Source organism: Epinephelus lanceolatus, chromosome 24, assembly GCF_041903045.1.
Source record: "Epinephelus lanceolatus isolate andai-2023 chromosome 24, ASM4190304v1, whole genome shotgun sequence".
Taxonomy (NCBI): Eukaryota; Metazoa; Chordata; class Actinopteri; order Perciformes; family Serranidae; genus Epinephelus; species Epinephelus lanceolatus.
In genome coordinates this window covers 7,051,455-7,069,307 of record NC_135757.1, presented here as the reverse complement: position 1 = coordinate 7,069,307, position 17,853 = coordinate 7,051,455, and the positions used below count along the sequence as shown (strand labels likewise).

Here is a 17,853-nt window from a genome sequence, read left to right as displayed (position 1 = left end):
TTTAAGCCTGTCACTTAACTTTTACTTGATTGACTGATTCGATGCAGTTTCAAGAAAGTTATCTTCAAATATTAATCCCGATAAAACAATTAAATTCTATAAATCAGGCCAGAGGAAATCTGGTTTCTGTCTTTGTCCGCCCGTAGACACTTCCTCCTTCCTTTCTCTTCATCTCTACATCTCTCTTGTTTGGCGCCTCTTTTTCCTTTGGTCAATCAAAGGAGAGAGAGAGAGAGAGAGAGAGAGAGAGAGAGAGAGAGAGAGAGAGGGTTTTCCTCCCCGTCCCCGAGCACATCATAGCATTGCCAATCCGTATTTCACACCGCACGGCCAGCAGCACTCTGTGTGATTATGGATATGCATGCGAGTGTGTGTACTGTATGTGTGTGTGTGTGTGTGTGTACTGGCAACATTAGCTATTCTATTTGACACATTCACACTGTAATGGAGCTCCTCTCTCTTTTTTTAGCATCAGTCTGTCTCTCCATTCCCATACATGTTGCTTAATAGCTTTTTTCTTTGGGCTTTATTTTGGCCCAGTTCCACAAGGGGGCAAGAGACTAAATTTCATGCCTCGTCAGTTTGAGAGCAGCTGTCACTGCCACACACACAAATACATTATACCTCAGTACAATGCTGGGATATTTTAGTTGGTGCCAAAGTGGTGGACCAACCAACCAATGCAAGTGTGGCTAAAACATTAATCAGCAATGGGCAGCAAGTAGTAGAGTGTAAAAGAGCAACATCAAATCTAAAGGGCAATCCACACCACCATAGTTTATATGCCCCTGCACCGGTGATGGTAGTGGCCCATGGCATTATTTTTTTGGGTGGTCCTTCCATCCATCTCAATTTCGTAAAGTTTGGCGCAAACAACCACTTGGATTCGGCAAGTGATTAGAATTTGGTGGTTAAAGGTCAGACTCATTGTGACCTTGTGTCTGTTTCATTCTCATGAAGGTGATATCTCAAGAAGGACTTTTTCCTCAGATTTGGCACAAACACCCACCTGGACACAGGAGTGAACTGATTACATTTTGGTGGTTGAAGGTCAACGGTCAAGGTCACTGTGATCTCACAAAACATATTTTTGGCCATAAATCAAGAATCTATATGCTAATTATGACAAATTTTGACACAATTGTCTAATAGGATAACATTATTAAATTAAATGACATTATGTATCCAAAAGGTCTGTTGCAGGTCAAAGGTCAGCCTCACTGTGACATCACAATGTTCTTGGCACAAACGTCCACTTGGATTCAGCAAGTGATTAGAGTTTGGTGGTCAAAGGTCAAAGTCACCCTGACCTTGCGTCTGTTTCATTCTCATGACGGTGATATTTCAAGAAGAAATGTTTCCTTAAATTTGGCAAAAACATCCACCTGGACACAAGAGTAAACTTATTACATTTTGGTGGTTGAAAGCGAAAGATCAAGGTCACTGTGATCTCACAAAACATATTTTTGGCAATAACTCAAGAATTTACATGCTGATTATGACAATTTTTCACACAAAGGTCTAATAGTATAACATTAAGTTAAATGACATTATGTATCCAAAAGGTCAAAGGTCAACTTCAATGTGACATCACAGTGTTCTTGGCACAAACATCCACTTGGATTTGGCAAGTGATTAGAGTTTAGTGGTCAAAGGTCAAAGTCACTGTGACCTTGCGTCTGTTTCATTCTGATGAAGGTGATATTTCAAGAAGAAATGTTTCCTTAAATTTGGCACAAACATCCACCTGGACACAGGAGTGAACTGATTACATTTTGGTGGTTGAAGGTCAAGAGTCAAGGTCACTTTGATCTCACAAAACATATTTTTGGCCATAACTCAAGAATTTATACACTAATTATGACAAATTTTCACACAAATGTCTAATACGATAAAATTATTAAGTTAAATGACATTATATATCCAAAAGGTCAAAGGTCAACTTCACTGTGACATCACGATGTTCTGAAAGTACGTTTTTCCGTCACATTTTAACGTCATAACTCAGGAAAAGGAGAGACATTTGGTCAGATACTGAATTGGTGACTCTGATCTTGGGTGTCCACCTTGAAACTGTGCTGATTGTATAGCTGTGTTGCCGGGGGGAAACAGCCATGTTTTTAGAGACACAAGTGGAAATTGTAACAGCAACTGGAGGTAACCGCAAGATGGTAACTCTAGTTTAAAGGGTTTCTGGAGCATTTTAGATGCCCATCATCCAACGTATAAACTATTTTTTACAGTATAAGTATGTGGGTTTTTTCTTCTTCTTCTTTTGCTGTGGCAAATTTGTTTTTTAACTTCCAGTCCAGTCAGCCCATCTTTCAACATGCATGTTACAGCACATCAGACTTGCTCACAGAATGCTTCTTGTGGCAGGCTCCACAAACACAGGACCGAGCTCTTGCTTCTCTAAATTGAAATATTAGCATCAGAGTATGTGGCCACACTAGCTGCACCTGATTCTGTTGATGACTCACTCACTCACTCACTCACTGGTCTATGGGAACCCCAACTCAATCACTTCTTATTCTGCTTCTTTCTAAAATAAGTCAATAATCAGATAACATATTTCTCAAGAATAAAAAATGAACTACAAACTTAGCCTGCGTAAGTGTACTCATGCAACTGGGCAAATCCACTTGCTGTAGATCTGACCACAGCACCAACTATAGTGGATGAGACCTTGACTAACAGTGTATGTACACAGAAATTGTTGCAGATTGTGCGCACATAGTCAAAATAGGAGTATGATGCTTCATGGAGCGTGCTGGAGCCCTGAGTGCCTGTGTATCAACTACATTTCTCTTTGCCAAATTTCCCTCTATGCTCAGTCACCTCAGCATTCCAGCCACTGCTCTCTATTTTCTATATTGATGACCTTTTGCTAGTATTGGACTTTTGCCTGCGTCTGTTCCATGTTGTGGATGCTTGCCCTGCTAACTGGCTATTTGTCCCACATCCCCTCCACTCCTCAGTTCTCCAGTGGGCTCATGCCATTTTTGAGGTACAGTAGGGATGCTGATGACCAACAATAAAGGCAGACACTTGGATTCAAGGCGACCTGCCAGGTATGTTCCCAGCACATGCTACAGCCCTATCAAACCCCTCCAGTTTCCCACTGACCATGGTCCCACATCGGACTTCATCACTGGCCTTTATCCCTCTGAGGGTAAAACAAGACAATGGGCCTCATGTAAGAACCACTTGTACCAACAGACTGATTCTTAAGCGACTAAGAGAATTCGTCGTGTTCAACAACCTTCTAGAATTTCCTTTTAGGTACGGATATGATTCACAAAAGGTCAAGGCCTATGATACCAACCGCGTAGAGAGCAATAACTTTTGTTTGGCTAAGAAGCATTACTGCTTTAACTGAATGAATTTGAGTTGAAAACATGAATACTTCAGACACATCTTCAACCCTACAGCACGGAAGATCTATACAGTCAGCAGAGTTTCAAAGTGGGCACCCAAGATTAGTGTCACCAATTCAGTATCTGGTGAGGTCTGTGAGGTCATGGTGACCTTGATCTTGACTTTTTACCTTCATCCATCAAATTCTGATCAGTTTATTCGTGAGTACAATCGGACGATTGTGACAAATCTGAGGAAATTCCCTCAAGGCCCTTTTGAGCTATTGTGTTCACAAGAATGAGATGGACACAAGGTCAGAGTAACCTTGACCTCTGACCACCAAAATCGAATCAGTTTATCCTTGAGTCCAAGTGGGCAATTGTGCCAATTTGATAAATAAACCTCTCAAGGTGTTCTTGAGATATTACATCCACAAGAATGGGACTATATAGTGAATCTGGTTGTATGACTTACAGTCACACTGCAGGAGGACACTGAATGGAGGTGTAACGGGCTGTAGCTCAGCAGCTGACTTTATGCAGACTTGCACGCAGTCCCAGGCTCTGTGTCTTCACACTCACTTCTTCTACACCTTGTTCACCAGAAATGTCACTTGAGGTTAGGGTAATTAAGCACAAGGATATTTAAAAAGCCACTCTTCAACCATGTACTGCTCTATCGCTACATCCTCTAGAGCCATTTTAACAGATTACACTTAATGCTATTAAAGTGCTATTATAGTGGCTTTTGATTAACATCAGTACCAACGATTCCAGTAATACAAGTTCTACTGGGACTGAGTGAGATGACTTTAGTTGCATTATTTCCTTCAACACATTTCCTCAGAGCTTTTCCAAGATGCACTTCCACTGAGCTGACCTTATCTCTTCATCGCAGTCCGGTGTACCACATGTCCGCGTCCTCAAAAAACCTCAGTTTTCTGTCTCCAACGATGCATGTATCTGTCTGCGAGCTGTACAGTGAAGGTTATTAGGCACCATCTAATGTTTCCAGGCATCTTCAGTAGATAAGAAACTTTTTATCTGGTGAGTGAGACAATATGTTTTGCGGCAACATTCAGTAATATAGGTCAGCTTTCATACATCGGGCTACAGTCACAACAGACAGACATAAGAGTATACAAAATATCTCCATAATATAGGAGAAGTGCAGCTGAACTCCCAGTTAATTAAATTAATTTAATTATTATGGTATTCACTGGATGTTTGTGCCAAATTTGAAGAAAATCCCAAAAGGTGTACTTTAGGTATTATGTTTAGTTCAGGAGAATGCAATGGATGGGGTGACAGTGACCTTGCCCTTTGACTACCAAATTATAATCAATTCATCATTAAGTCCAAGTGGACGTTTGTGCCAAATTTGAAGAAACTCCCTCAAGGTGTTCTTTAGGTATTATGTTCAGTTCAGGAGAATGCAATGGATGGGGTGACAGTGACCTTGCCCTTTGACCCAAAATTATAATCAATTCATCATTAAGTCCAAGTGGACGTTTGTGCCAAATTTGAAGAAAATCCCAAAAGGTGTTCTTTAGGTATTATGTTCAGTTCAGGAGAATGCAATGGATGGGGTGACAGTGACCTTGCCCTCTGACCCAAAATTATAATCAATTCATCATTAAGTCCAAGTGGACGTTTGTGCCAAATTTGAAGAAACTCCCTCAGTGTGTTCTTTAGGTATTATGTTCAATTCAGGAGAATGCAATGGATGGGGTGACAGTGACCTTGCCCTTTGACCCAAAATTATAATCAATTCATCATTAAGTCCAAGTGGACGTTTGTGCCAAATTTGAAGAAACTCCCTCAATGTGTTCTTTAGGTATTATGTTCAGTTCAGGAGAATGCAATGGATGGGGTGACAGTGACCTTGCCCTTTGACCCAAAATTATAATCAATTCATCATTAAGTCCAAGTGGACGTTTGTGCCAAATTTGAAGAAACTCCCTCAGTGTGTTCTTTAGGTATTATGTTCAGTTCAGGGGAATGCAATGGATGGGGTGACAGTGACCTTGCCCTCTGACCCAAAATTATAATCAATTCATCATTAAGTCCAAGTGGACGTTTGTGCCAAATTTGAAGAAACTCCCTCAATGTGTTCTTTAGGTATTATGTTCAGTTCAGGAGAATGCAATGGATGGGGTGACAGTGACCTTGCCCTTTGACCCAAAATTATAATCAATTCATCATTAAGTCCAAGTGGACGTTTGTGCCAAATTTGAAGAAAATCCCACAAGGTGTTCTTTAGGTATTATGTTCAGTTCAGGAGAATGCAATGGATGGGGTGACAGTGACCTTGCCCTTTGACCCAAAATTATAATCAATTCATCATTAAGTCCAAGTGGACGTTTGTGCCAAATTTGAAGAAAATCCCACAAGGTGTTCTTTAGGTATTATGTTCAGTTCAGGAGAATGCAATGGATGGGGTGACAGTGACCTTGCCCTTTGACCCAAAATTATAATCAATTCATCATTAAGTCCAAGTGGACGTTTGTGCCAAATTTGAAGAAAATCCCTCAATGTGTTCTTTAGGTATTATGTTCAGTTCAGGAGAATGCAATGGATGGGGTGACAGTGACCTTGCCCTTTGACCCAAAATTATAATCAATTCATCATTAAGTCCAAGTGGATGTTTGTGCCAAATTTGAAGAAACTCCCTCAATGTGTTCTTTAGGTATTATGTTCAATTCAGGAGAATGCAATGGATGGGGTGACAGTGACCTTGCCCTTTGACCACAAAATCCTTATTAGTTCACCCTTGACTCAAAATGGACGTTTGGGCCAAATTTGAAGAAATTAGCTAAAATTGTTCTTGAGATAGTGCATTTGTGCCAAATTTGAAGACATTTCTGTGAGGTGTTCTCCAGATATCACATTCACAATAATGGGAGGGATGGACGGAAACCCCAAAAACATATTGCCAGTTGTTGTTGTCTCCACAGCACTGAATCGGCACAATAACATCACAAGTCATACTTAGCATTCTGTTGCTCTGAGAAAAGAACAGCTAATTAAAGCAGAAGCACATCAAGAAGTAAGCCTGTGTCAAACAAAGCTCAAGTTCAAATAGTAGTTGTTGACGTGACAGCTAGTATTCGAGAACTCAGACATTACTGTATTGTTACATTTTCTAAAGATCAATCTGATTCTTCATTAGATCTAGTTAGAAGCATATTCTCGGGCAAAAATGAATAGAATATTAGCAATGCTAGCACAATCACTTCTAATCCTACCAGACTAGTTGTCCTTTCTAGCTTTGAACAGTTGGCATAAATCCTCATCTGCCTCTAGTCTACCCCCTATCCTCTAATTCCTCTATCCTCCCTCTGCATCCTACCCTCCCTCTCCAACTTTACATCCCTCTGTGCCCGTTTTGATGCCAGCTCATAGCGAATGTGCCAGTACCAACATCTGGGGCTGACACATACACATTCACATTGGGACACACATAAACAGCCACACAGTAAATGCAACATGGCAACTGCAGTATCCTCAAAACTAGGCCATTACAGGGTGGAAACAGAGGAGAAGATGACAGCAAAACCACAGGTTGTAAAGGATGCTAGTGGCACGATAAAAGCCTCACACACACACACACACACACACCCAACCCCCACCAGTATTTGTGAATAAAATATGGCTAAAGAATTAATCTAAATTAATAATTGAATTAATCACTTCTCTACTCTGCATTTTCCTTCTACTGATATGTCCTCACTGCCAGAGGATCCTGTTTACTATTGCTCATGCAAACACTTGTCATTCATTCATTCATTCATTCATTTTCAGTAACTCCTTATCCTGTTGGGGGTCACGGGGGGCTGGAGCCTGGCCTACAGGTCGCCAGGCTATCACAGGGCTAATACAATGAGACAGACAACCAAAGACCTGCATGTCTTTGGACTGTGGGAGGAAGCCGGAGCAGGAAATGTGACTGAAAAATGCCTGAAAGATGAATTGACAAAATGTTCCGAGATTAATTTCAAGCTTCAGCTCCAACTCAAACTATCTCTACCAAATGGCAACTTGGAAAAGGAAAGACAAAAAAGATCCAACCAACTTTGAATGCACTTGTGAGTTACTTAAAATGGAAAGTAAACAATAAAACGGATTAAAGCATCAGTGTTTGCAGTGGTCACTGTTCTACAAACATGCTGGAGCTGTTTGGAGCTGATAGAATGAGAAGGAGCAGCAACACTTTCTGCTGAATGCAGAGTGGGTGGAGGAGGGGCAGCACAGCCAGATTGATGTGCGGCTAAAAAGCAGTGGAGCTGTCGGAGGAGAGAAATGGTTTCGCACAAAGATGAGGAATATGGGAATTTAGCCTGTTTAGCCTTTAGTTCTGCACCTCTATGACTTCCTGAAGACGTCTATCGACTGAATTTATGATGACAAAAATGAAACTCACCACCTTCAAAATGTATTAATCAAATGTATTAATTATCGTCTTACTGCCAAAAACTGCTCTCTGGTCCACCTTTCTTTGGCCAGTGGAGCAAATGAGAACAGGCTGAGGACCTCTACTTTAAAGTCCTTTCACTCCCCAGACCTGCAATCATTAAACCATCCACTAGATGCCCTCAGCAACTCTTGCCAATCCTCCTATTGAGATTGTGGTAACTGCAACTTGTAAAGTGGTTCAGCTCTGGGTATCCAGCGACCGCTTCCACCAGAAGACTGTACTACAAAGCAGGATTGAATCATAGTCTGTCAGCACCCTGACCTCTAACCAATCAGATCATACAGTATAGTATAACAGTCCAGTGATACCTAGATGTCTTTTAAGACTTTTTGGATAGTAATTCCGATATTTCTACATTTCCGTCATTAGATTACAGACTAGACCATACCCATTGAGTGCACAGTTGCCCACATACACATTTGGAAAAAATAGCTTTGTCACCTTCTACCTATGCCAATCCTCAATGCCTATGTGCAGTTTCACATAGATTGACCACATCAGTGAGTAGAAAAACGTGGGACAGACAGAATGACAAACTGACAGTTTCTATGATTATGTACAGCATACCATACCATGACTTAGTCATACCAAAAATTAGGAAAAAAACAACATTGGTCCACAGGGGGAGCCACAGCGATCAGTCACATTTTAGCCATTTTTAAGCATTTTTCTGTTGTTATAGCGCCACCCAGTTGCCAATTAGAGTTAAATTTCTCCAGTCACCTTGAGGCGTCCTGTTCTACATATCTACCAAGTTTAGTAAAAATCAATATGGCGATTAGGCCTGGATAAGAAATTAGCTCTCTAGCGCCCCCAATTTGATGATGTGGTCATAGGGTTAGGGGTAGGGGTTAGGTCTGTTTGCCAAGAGGGAACTTTAGATATTGGTCCCTAGATTATGTTCACCCAGTTTAATGCAGATCGGTCAAACTTCATAGGAAGAGATCGATTTGAAGTGTTTTTCAAAAAATTCAAAATGGCAGAAAATCTATATAAGCGGAAGTTATGGGTTCTTGAGGCAAATGTGTTCCTCATGAGGAGAGGCATCTCTGTGCAAAGTCTACGACATACGGGGCATGAGATATGCCCATTCAAAGTTTGCAATTTCAGTCGGTTGCTATAGCGCCCCCCTTTGGCCAATTGATGTAATATTGCTTCATTGGCATCCTCCCATGACCCTCTACCACTGTGCCAAATTTCACATGGATTGACCAAGTCAGTGAGGAGAAAAACATGGAACACACACAGACACAGTTTTTGTCATTATATAGTAAAGAAGATCGGCGTTTACATTACACACAATTGACAATTTACTGTCTCACCTTCGCACTAAGTACCATTTCATCTCATGTGATATGAAGCAACCTACATTATTCATTCATGGTTCTGATGATGGTGCCCCAACACATGAACGCGCTCGTTGCTGAATAGGAGAACCCAGAGTGGGCTGAACTAGCTGATAACGAGCTTTGTCGCACTGGTTGTCCAAACGGTCAATGTGACGCGTTCGTCAAGCCAGATAACAAAACGATCCTGGGTAAGTTGAACTGGCTTCATAGTACAGGCCTCAGTTTACCAACTCTCAACTCGTTGTGACCACCACCGAAGACCCGCCTCTCAGATCATCTGATTGGACACATCTGTTTCCACTATAACAGCCCTTTATCATTCATTCCTTGCCAATATGTCATCGTTGCCATGTGCTTTCTAATAGATGTATCTCTTACCTGTACCCTGGCTTCTGAAATGTGTTACCTGACTTTGGATTCCCTTGCCTGCCTCTTGTTTTGACCCTTGCATGCCTCGTGAGTCTGATACTACCAGCAAGACTATGTATACCTTCATTAAATCGCTGAACTGATCCTGCACACCCACTTGGTTGTTGCCTGTATTCACTGGTTGTGGCACAAACACATCATGTTCATTCTTATGAATGAAAAGACATTACAAGATGTTCATGCAGCTGAGGAAACAGACTGACAGGAAAATAGAGCACCTAAACTCGAACAAACAAACCCCAAAAAACTAAAGCAGGCAACAGCAGATCTGGAACAAGCTCACGAAATATGTAAAAGCCAAAAACAAGGAAGCGCAAATCATGTCTGGAGCAGAATCAATCGAGAGAATATATCAAAAAAGGTCAGAGTCAAGAAAAAAGGATCTAACCAGAGGTAAAGAAGTAGAGTACTGCCTGAGATGGAAATTATACTTGCAAGCATCAATATCACAACTGGGCTGTAAATCCCTTCAGAAGCATCAAAGAAGCTTTGGAAGCCTCATAAGTGTTTCATCCTTTTGGAAGACACTTTAAAGGCAATCGGCGATGATCCAAATGTACACAAAATGTAAGCCTCGCCGCTGAAATTTCGACTCAGGATTGGCACCTGTGCTCACTCCCAGGATGATTAATAGGTGTGCAGGTACAGGGACTGACTCCAAACGGCCACTAACAAAGTTAGTAATGTGTTCTGATGCTGTTAAAGGTATCACAATATCAAGTAGATCTAAAGCATCCATGGGGTTATAAATCTGCAGAAGGGCATGTGGGTGAGATTTCCTTTTCACTCTACTGTGCTGTTTTAAATGTTAAATTTCCCCCTCTATATTCTGCAGCTTATTAAATATTTCATCAAAATATCTGGGGTCATATGAAGCTTAGCAGAAGTTCAATCAATCTTTTTGCTTACCTGTTCATTCTCTCTCTCCCTCTTTGCTCCTTTCAGCTCAATCAGCTGACGACGGGAGTTTACCCTTTCAGTTAAACTTTGATTTTGCCATTGTCGTTTCGTCTCTTTCCTTTGCTGCTGTCAGCTGCCTGTCAAACATTCTGTTTAAGTTTTTCAGCATTTTGATGTTGATAGCAAAGCTGACGTCTGGTTCTGACAGTGATCCTCTCCTGGGGGATCCTGACCCCAGCACCGTTATGAAAACACATTCTCATCCCAACTCAAATACCACCACTTTGTCAGTGGACCTATACGTCAAAATGTTACGCTTTGGGTATCCTGCGTCGGTTTTGGACGTTCAGAAACCACGTGTCGACACGATGCTTTCTATAGGAAATGTGCAGTTTCTGCTTGTTACAGTCTTTGTCTAAATAAACACTGGTAAAACACTTTGTGAATCTGTGAGTAGATCCGCACATAAAAACCTTGGTACTAAAAACCTACACCGGATTCACAAAAGCTGAGGAAAGCTTGGGATTTGATCGAGGGCAGGTGTGTATGTTCATGAATGCTGCTCAATTGTAAACTGAAAAGCCAGTGACCATGAGCAAACAAATTAGGAGAAAGAGAGAGAAAGAGAGCAAAAGAAAAACTTGTCAGATGCTGAGACTGAGTATTGGAATATTCTATACTGAATACTTTTATTATACATATAGGTAATAAACATTGCAACTTCTGATCAATCTTTATTAATTTCAGGCTTAAAATAACTTCTGATTAGGCCCACGTATTTTATAAGTACTGGTTTGACAGGGACAGGTATATCAAAGGCCTAGAAGGAGGTTACAGATGCCATTAAGTCCATGTCCTTTTTTTTCGGCACTGAACTGAATAGGGGCCATCTTGGCATCTGATACCTAGTTATTAGGTATATTAGGTATATATTATTTCTAAATCAACGGGTTACATGCCGTACCATTTATTGACTGGGGCAGTGACTTCCTGGATGCCTGGTAAGTGTATTTCCCAAAATGTAAAACTATTACTGTAAGATTTCAGTCTTATTTGGTTAATGGTTGTTCATGGTGTTAACAGCAAGTGTGTTTTACCACTACAACTCTGTTCAAAATTATACTTCCATATCAACCACTGGGGGCAGCAAACCGGTGTTAAGCAGCTACAATGGGTGTGGTTACATGATGGCTTCTCATTCGGAATGAAATAAATCTGAATGAAATCATTTGGAATTAAAGTTTTTCCAGGTAGTTTACGTGGGAAATATTCATTCCGAATGAGCGTTTACACGGGAGATCAGTTTAATCGCCTTTTAATAGAGTGCCAAAGTCACGCCCCTTCCGGTAGAGCTCATGGGACCTTAGATCGGAAAAAATATGAATGGCAGTGAATGGGGAGAGCAATATTATCTTTTGTTCCCATTTGAGTTGCGACATGAAATCTAAATATGTTGTTAATGAACTTAAAACATACATTTTAAAGTCAAGCAAGTCATACTTTGTGGTAAAACTGTTGAGATATAAGCTTTTAAATTAGAAAGACTCAAGAGTACACAGGAGGAGGTCGCGTATGTGACGTCATAGCTTTCGCTCGCTTCCTGCAGCTTGGCCTCCCCGCTGAAATTCCACTGTTTTATGATTAATCGATTTATGATTGAAGATGTCTGCGTGTTTTGTGCCAGGTTGCAGTCACTCCAAGCAGCAGGAAGTGAGCGAAAGCTATGACGTCACATACGCGACCACCTCCTGTGTAGTTTTTCTAATTACGTTTTTTTCAAAAGCTTATATCTCAACAGTTTTACCACAAAGTATGACTTTCTTGACCATAAAATTTACGTTTTAAATTCATTAACGACATATTTGGATTTCATGTCACAACTGAAACTGGACCAAAAAAATAATATTTCTCTCCTCATTCACTGCCATTCATATTTTTTCCGATCTAAGGTCCCATGAGCTTCACCGGAAGGGGCGTGACTTCGGCACTCTATCGCCTTTATTCGGGTCCGCGCAAGGTTTGGGGCAGGGAAGGTTTCTGATTGGATAGGGGGCGTTCTGGATAACAAGATGCTCGACGCCACTGTTCTTAGTGCCTTTTTCGGGCTTGTTTTGCTTATATTCTTGAAGCAGCAGTACGACAACAACCTTGTTTTGCTAATGCTTCATCTGTTGAGGAGAGAAGGGAGGTAGAGGGTTGAAGAAGGGAGATAGAAGCCTGTGCTTTGGCAAATGGAAACCGGTTGGTGCGCTATATACCTCATTACGCCAGAGGGGTAAGGAAACGAGCATGCACAGAAAGACCGGAATGAACTTAAAGAGGGATGAGTGTATACAAGTGCGAGAAATTCTTTCATTCGGAATTAGAAACGGAATATTCTAATTTTCAATCACATTGGCCATTTTCATTATGAATTAGATGTTTACAAGATCACTTTTAATAGGAATGAACTTTCATTCCAAATGGAAAGGGAATTAAACTGTCCATGTAAATGCACTCACAAGTGGCGACCTCCGGAGCTGAAAAATGAAGCCGACAGGAAGTGTCAAAAACTGCAGTTCGTCTCACTTGAGGCTGGCTCCAAGAGCAAGTCATTCCCTATAGACCCCCATGTTAAAATGCCTAAGCTCTATAGCTAATTTAAATTTGTCATTCATGACAATCATACTGGGGGGAATTTTTTTTGACTCACCCGTTTACATCTTACGAAAGCCTAATCATGCTGAAAGCTTTTTTCGTCTGTGCCCGATACCAGAAGTCACTGACCAAACGCCGGCATTTAACGACTCCAGAGTGAGTGGGTTGGTGAAGAAGGGACTCAGTGGCCCTACAGCGTGATCTCTGTGTAACAAGAGCTTCAATCACATCCACAGCTTCACCCTCTTGCCCAAACATGGTCACTCTGAATCCAATAAGCAAGACGACAACTGCCAAAGTACAAAACTCAAGGCTTCAAATGGGAGTTCACAGATGAATGGATGATGCAACGGTAGCTACGTCCATTATTCATACAGTTTATGGAAATGCAACAAAAAAAAAACAGCTGCTGGTGTATGTGCAGCCAAACTCTGTGATCTGAGAGGATTCATCACTGTTAAGAAAACACCACCACAAGTAACCATCTCTTTTTTTGTTGTTTCAACCAAAGGGACCAAAAACTAACAGAACAGCCCCCTCTAGTGGAGCCAGCACTACAGGTCATTACAAACTACTGAAATCTTACATAATAAACCAGCATTAGCCAAAAACAAAATCTTTTGTGGCTTATCCATACGTGCACACAGTACCCACAGCTTCCTCGTCATAGTGACAGGCAGGGAGCTGTTGAGGCATTTATCAGGCAAAGAGGAGGGACCCATTCTCGCAGTGATAAGACATTTTAAAGCTGGACCGCACCAACCTGTACGGCTGATTTCTGCTCTTAGCTTTAGATGGACAAACGAAACTTGGTATTTACTCAAAACATGTTAACTTGGTAATAAACACCTGGTATTAGATGAGGTTAAAATTACATGATTATGATCAAGAAATGACACTCTGCCTATATAATAACTGAGTAACAATACTTGTGTGTTTTCTCCTTTTTCTCAAACGCACACAGACACATGCACTAATTTCATCTAAATACACGCCAAGATACATACAAGAACGAAATGCTTCACACACTCGCTGAAATCTACAAACACAAATTATTCTTCCTATAATATGAGCATGTAATCATATATATACACACACCCACATCCAATATTCTTCATCCACACACATATATGTGCACACACACACACACACACACACACACACAAACACACACGCCTCGACACCACAGGGATCCGCTCTCTGCAGGAGGAGGGATGTAAATAGGATAGAATTAGGAGAGCAGAAGGAAGAGAGGAGACGTAAGAGGTGAAGAGAGGGAAGCGAGGAGAACAGAAGCGCTGCTGATGGAGGGGAGGAGACAGGGGAGGAATCACAGAAAATGGAGTTGAGGGGGGAATGTTACATCAACCCCCTGATGTTTTATCTAGAGCTCAGCGCTGTCAATCATCGCGACGTATAGAGTCTTGCAGCTCTCTGCCTTCCAGGGACAAAGATTTTTTTTATGTGGTAACCGGGTATTAACTCATTCACCCAGCCTGCTGTTTCATGCATGCAATTTGTAAAATAGTCTGTGGCGGCATAAAGACATTCAATTAAATATATTCTTATATAGCAGTCATTCAGTATCACATCTGTTAAACTTTTAACTGCTGTCGACATCGAGGTGTCATCGAGGTTTTCGTGAGTTTTGGAGCAGTTGTTTTTGTGCTGTTGTTCTCTATCAGACTGCACTACATCACAGGGTTTGTCTAAAAGTTTGCATCTGCATACACTGTGTAAATGAGTTAGTATCATGCAGTTTAGAACAGAGCAGTGGTGGATGTTCCTGTAGGCGACATATGTGCTGCCTTAGGTGCAATCCAAAGCAGGTTAACCCTTCCGCCAGTGCATGTGTTGGTAGTTTTGCTTATTGTGACGCCATTTCTTGGAGTATCTTTAAATGCTTCATATCCCTAAAATCTGTACGATCTAATCTAAAAGCTTACGTAAGTTAATAAACCATAAAAATTGATCCCAGTATTGAAATTATGTCATAAATTTAAAGAAAATACAGAAATTGGACATGTTTTTCATCAGATTTGAAAAAAATAAATAAAATATATTGATATGAAAGATTTCTAAATATAGAAACATGATCAAAATATTTCTTAACACTGCGTAAGTTATATGAAGTACGAACATTTTTTAGTTGTTGAGATATGCTCATTTTTATGATCAGAGTGCAAAGCCGTTTTGATAGTTTCATCTGCAGTAGAAATATTTCCCCAGTGCCTACATTGATATTTTTTGATATTTCATCTCCCTAAAATCTGTACAACCTCAAAACTAAAAGATCATGTAAGTCAATAAAACCAGAAAAAATCATAAAAGTGCTGAATTTATGTTATAAAAAAATACAACATTCCTATTCACCTGCTTCTCGGCTCCTTTGGCACAAACGCACGTTTTTACCATGTTTTGGGACATTTGTAGCGTAACCTAATGATATCATCGTAGACAGACAACACAAAATAACTCTCTAACCATAATAATTCTTTTGAAGATCAGTTTTCAACAGCATCATGTAAACAACAATCTCCCACCGCCATGACGGAACAATACTGTGTCGTCGGCGTACATTTTCACCGCCTTTCGGACTGCTTGTAGCAAAACGTAATGACGTCATTGCACACAAACAATGTGATGACGTGAAACACGGAAGTCTTAAATATATGCTGTAAAAAGAATGAAGTAAATGTAAATTGTTTATTAATATTGACTTGTCATTAGCTTATTGGCTCTTCTTAGTAAAAAATAAAGTGCATTTAAAAGGCAGTAATAGTGTCTTAAATTAATATTTTTTATTGGGGGTGGGGGGGGGGGGGGGGGGGGTGGCACCAAGGGAAGCTTGCCCAGGGCGCTGAATGTGCTAGATCCAGCACTGGAACTGAGCACCAAAACAACTTAAGTAGCAGCTACAGCAAAAAAAAAAAAAGAACATCCTGAGTCAGTCACTGTCTGGTCATTGAGCGTCGTCTAATGGTTTATAAACTACATGTCTCAGATTTGTTTTCTCCTCCCTCAAATGTCCCTCAGTATCTGTTCTTTTAGGTCTGTGTCTCCCACAAGGGCAGATGCAAGATTTAGACTTTCATATACATTTATATGTTGTGTAGTTAATTTTTACAGTATGGACAATAATGCTATCGTATTCTTCTCTCACTCTCATATTCCAGTAAAAGACATGTAAAGAGGAGGAAGACGATGAGGTGAGGAGAAGAAGAGGAGATGAAAACGGTAAAAGAGAGGAGCAGAGTGGAGAGTGGGGAAAGGAGGAGGAGAGGAGGAGTTTAGTTTTTTTCTCAGGCTTTTTAATCTCTGAAAACCTGATTCTCTTCGTCTTCTCACTGTTTTTGTTATCTCCTCCTTCACCACCTCCTGTCTTCCTACGCCCCTTTCTCCTCATCTTCAGTTGTTTTTTTTTTGCCTCCTCTGCCCTGAGGGAAAGCTGCTGCTGTCATTGTTTGGATTTAAAAAAAGAATTGATCATGCGATCATGCTCCAAGAGATTTTTTTTTTGGTAAATACTGGTCAGAAAGGTGGAAAAATATCACTGTCATTATGTTAAGACAGTATTAAGAATAGAATAAATAAATTGCAGTCCTCGTTTAATTATTTGGGCAACTATAATAATACACTGTTTTCTAATGTTCCTGCCATAAAATAAAACAATTTGCCTCATGTTGTTTTGCTTGTTTTTATTTATAAATATTTATTTAGTTATGTATATATTTATTATTTTATTTTATTTATTATTTTGTTTATTTTTAATTTACATTATTATTATTATTATTATTATTATTATTGTACCTTTTCATGCTTCACTTTACCAAAGTCAGGGCTGAGATGCCCAATCAAACTCACTTTACGCACCTTTTTGGATACCATAAATCCCACTGACAATCACATGATTATATATATCTCATAATATTTACATTACAGTGCCACAAAACGCACACATTTTAACGCCTGTAATCTGGGGTTATATTTTTACCTAATGTCCTTTATTTAACATTCGGGTGAAAGCCTTCACTAACAGCTGCGCGCGTGTATAAAATACATCAAGTCTTTCACTTACCATTGAAGTTCCAGGGAGGCTGAAGCCCCCCAACTCCGTTACTGTCGTTACTCATGTTGCATGGCGAAGCACCAACAGCTGCCGACCTGAGCTCTGTCTCCGCTTCTCCTCTCCACTTTCCTCTCTCCAAGTTTCCCACCAGCTGTCGCGCAAAAACAAAAATCACTCCAGTAGTCCTGCTTTAATATATGTATCCCTTTATATCTTTATTTCCCCTTCTCCTCTACCTTTCCGTTATGTACTGGAGAACCAGAGTTTACTCTCTATTGTTGATCCTTTTCTGTTATGATATCAATTTGTAGGATGTTGCAGTTTTTCCTCTCTGAGGGCAGATGCGGTATCAAACAGCTGTGTCGTCATAACAATCTGTAATAACCAAACATCATCAAGCAATCACTTAGAATTCGTAATCAGTCATTAATTCTCCAGAAAACAGGAATCTGTTCGCTCAGCCTCTCCCGCATGGTTTTTCCGCGCACCGGAGCGCGTTCGTTCATTCAGAGCGAGAGAGAGAGAGAGAGAGAGGGAGAGACTTGTGATGTCATTTTCCTCAGCCAATCCTCAGTAACTTAATCTCTGTTGAGGGTATTAAACATTTCTTCACACTATTCTAAATTTACAGTTATA

General features: G+C 40.4%; 1 protein-coding gene across 1 annotated transcript in view; it reads right to left on the bottom strand.

The window, feature by feature from the left end:
- The window catches only part of chrm4a (cholinergic receptor, muscarinic 4a), a 43,548-nt gene extending 26,192 nt beyond the window's left edge, over positions 1-17,356 (bottom strand). The window contains exon 1 of the mRNA XM_033615679.2: positions 17,227-17,356. Within this exon, the coding sequence (XP_033471570.1) occupies positions 17,227-17,281 (55 nt within the window). The 5' untranslated portion in view covers positions 17,282-17,356. The remainder of the gene's footprint in view (positions 1-17,226) is intronic.
- Positions 17,357-17,853: the final 497 nt, after the last annotated feature.